General features: G+C 49.3%; 1 protein-coding gene across 1 annotated transcript in view; it reads left to right on the forward strand.

Annotated features, from left to right (window-relative positions):
• Window positions 1-1980, forward strand: part of prr12b (proline rich 12b) — an 18306-nt gene extending 16326 nt beyond the window's left edge. Inside the window, exons 12-14 of the mRNA XM_034894497.1 lie at window positions 6-221; window positions 440-535; window positions 1435-1980. Of these exons, the coding sequence (XP_034750388.1) occupies window positions 6-221; window positions 440-535; window positions 1435-1569 (447 nt within the window). The 3' untranslated portion in view covers window positions 1570-1980. The remainder of the gene's footprint in view (window positions 1-5; window positions 222-439; window positions 536-1434) is intronic.
• The last annotated feature ends 87 nt before the right edge of the window (window positions 1981-2067 follow it).

The raw sequence follows: 2067 nt of genomic DNA on the forward strand, positions 1-2067 counted from the left end.
GAAAGAGAGAAAGGGAGGAGCGGAGGGAGAAAGCAGACACATTGTTGTACTTTGCATGCTCTGAATCTACTCGGCTCTCCTCTCTCCAGGAGGCGTTGCATATCTTCCCCAAAATGATGGCAGACCCGCTGGACTCTGGAGCGGTCAAAGTTCACCTCGGGGGGGAGGGTTACAACCGCAAAACCCTCAACCGGGTCAAGAGGAGTGTTCCTAAGCAACAGGTGAGTAAGGACTGGTTTTACATGATGAGGGGCAGGAAGTTAGCCAGTGAAACACCATGACCTGACATGGGGGGTCGGTTAATGTCCATGGAGCTCCCAGGGAGACCAGGTGGGGGGTCCATTTCTTCTCTTTTCACACCGCCTGCTGTCAGAATCATTGATGATGAAAAAAATCCTTCTACAAAATACTGGAAAAAGTTCTTCAATGTGTTTTTCAGGATCTGAAGCTCTCGATAGAAACTTGCCGGCTCTACAGTCTGTATCATTCCCTCCACCACTACAAGTATCACACCTTCTTACACTGCAAGAAAGAGGTAAGGACGGCTGCACAAATACTACATGCATTAAGGTTTTACTTCATATTTTTGCCCAATATCCGATGTATTATGTATTATGAATGCTTAGACTTCTGCTGCGTTCAGGCAACCCGTGACTCGTGTTTTCACAACGTTCTACCCGCGAAAGAGCCCTGGAACAGCAGGGTCAAACCCGTAACTTACTACCCGGGAACTCGTACCAGATCTTTGTCCCGGTTACACACACATACACAACAATAGTGACCCCTGTTGATGCTGTACAGACGCCGGTGCTTAACAGTGAGAAATAGAAATAGAAATGCATAAATAGGCAATGTAAAGTAATTCCACACATTGTAATAAAATCTGTACACATATGATGGTGTACTACTACAGGTTATGTTTATTAAATGAAGCCCAAAATATGTCGCCGACTAGAAATCCCTAGTATCAGCTAGTACTAGCTAACGTCAGTGTGTAGTAGCCGCTAGCTAATGCTAATGCTAATGTTTGTCGTGACTTTGCCCGGAACGCTACCAAGTCGTGAGTCGTGACTGAAGTCCTAACTAACCTTCAGGGAGCCTCTGCACAACCTTAATCAAGCTTTGGAGTTGCCTGGTGGCCCTGCTGTGTGTGTGTGTGTGTGTGTGTGTGTGTTGCCTGGTGTCCCTGCTGAGTGTGTGTTGCATGGTGTCCCTGCTGAGTGTGTTGCCTGGTGGCCCTGCTGTGTGTGTGTGTGTGTGTTGCCTGGTGGCCCTGCTGTGTGTGTGTGTGTGTGTTGCCTGGTGGGCCTGCTGTGTGTGTTGCATGGAGGTCCTGCTGCGTGTGTGTGTGTGTGTGTGTTTCCCGCTGGCCCTGCTGCGTGTGTGTGTGTGTGTGTGTGTGTGTGTAACGGTGCCTGCTTGGTCCCTGAGCAGACGGACAGCATCGAGCAGGCGGCCGAGGACCCCGGTCAGGAGGAGGTGGTCCAGCAGTGCATGGCCAACCAGGGCTGGCTGGAGAGCCTCTTCAACTCCTTCATGGAGCTCCTCAGCCTCAGTGCCCAGGCCTGAGGGCCCCCCCGCCGCAGTGTGGAGCAGATCCAGGCCCCCCCAGTCCCAGGGCAGAGAGTGTCCGGATGCTGGCAGCGCCGTGGTTATGGCCAGGACAGCCACTGTCTGTTTGTTTGTTGGAGATTTAACTTTTAAAGTGTTGGTTTTTAACATTAAGTCCTTTTTAAAGTACCTCTTGATTTGAAGACGGAGGGCAGTGAACTATGTGAATGTGATGGATCTTCCTCAAAAGTCGACAAGAAACCACAAGATCATGTTGGTCAGCACTAAAAAAAGAGACACACACACACACGCTGTCTAGAAGTGTGTATTAACATGGTTTGTATAATTTATACAAGGACATTTCCAAAAAGGACTGTATTAAGATGGAGTTGTTTGCCGTTGTTATTAAAAAAAAATGTTTTAAAGGGATATACGTGAAATGGCCCACCTGTAATTCATTGCTTCTATCAGAGGACCAGGTGAAACCGAGGAGGGGGGGGGGGGGGGGGGGGGGGG

This window comes from Etheostoma cragini, chromosome 15, assembly GCF_013103735.1.
Source record: "Etheostoma cragini isolate CJK2018 chromosome 15, CSU_Ecrag_1.0, whole genome shotgun sequence".
In the NCBI taxonomy this organism is placed as follows: domain Eukaryota; kingdom Metazoa; phylum Chordata; class Actinopteri; order Perciformes; family Percidae; genus Etheostoma; species Etheostoma cragini.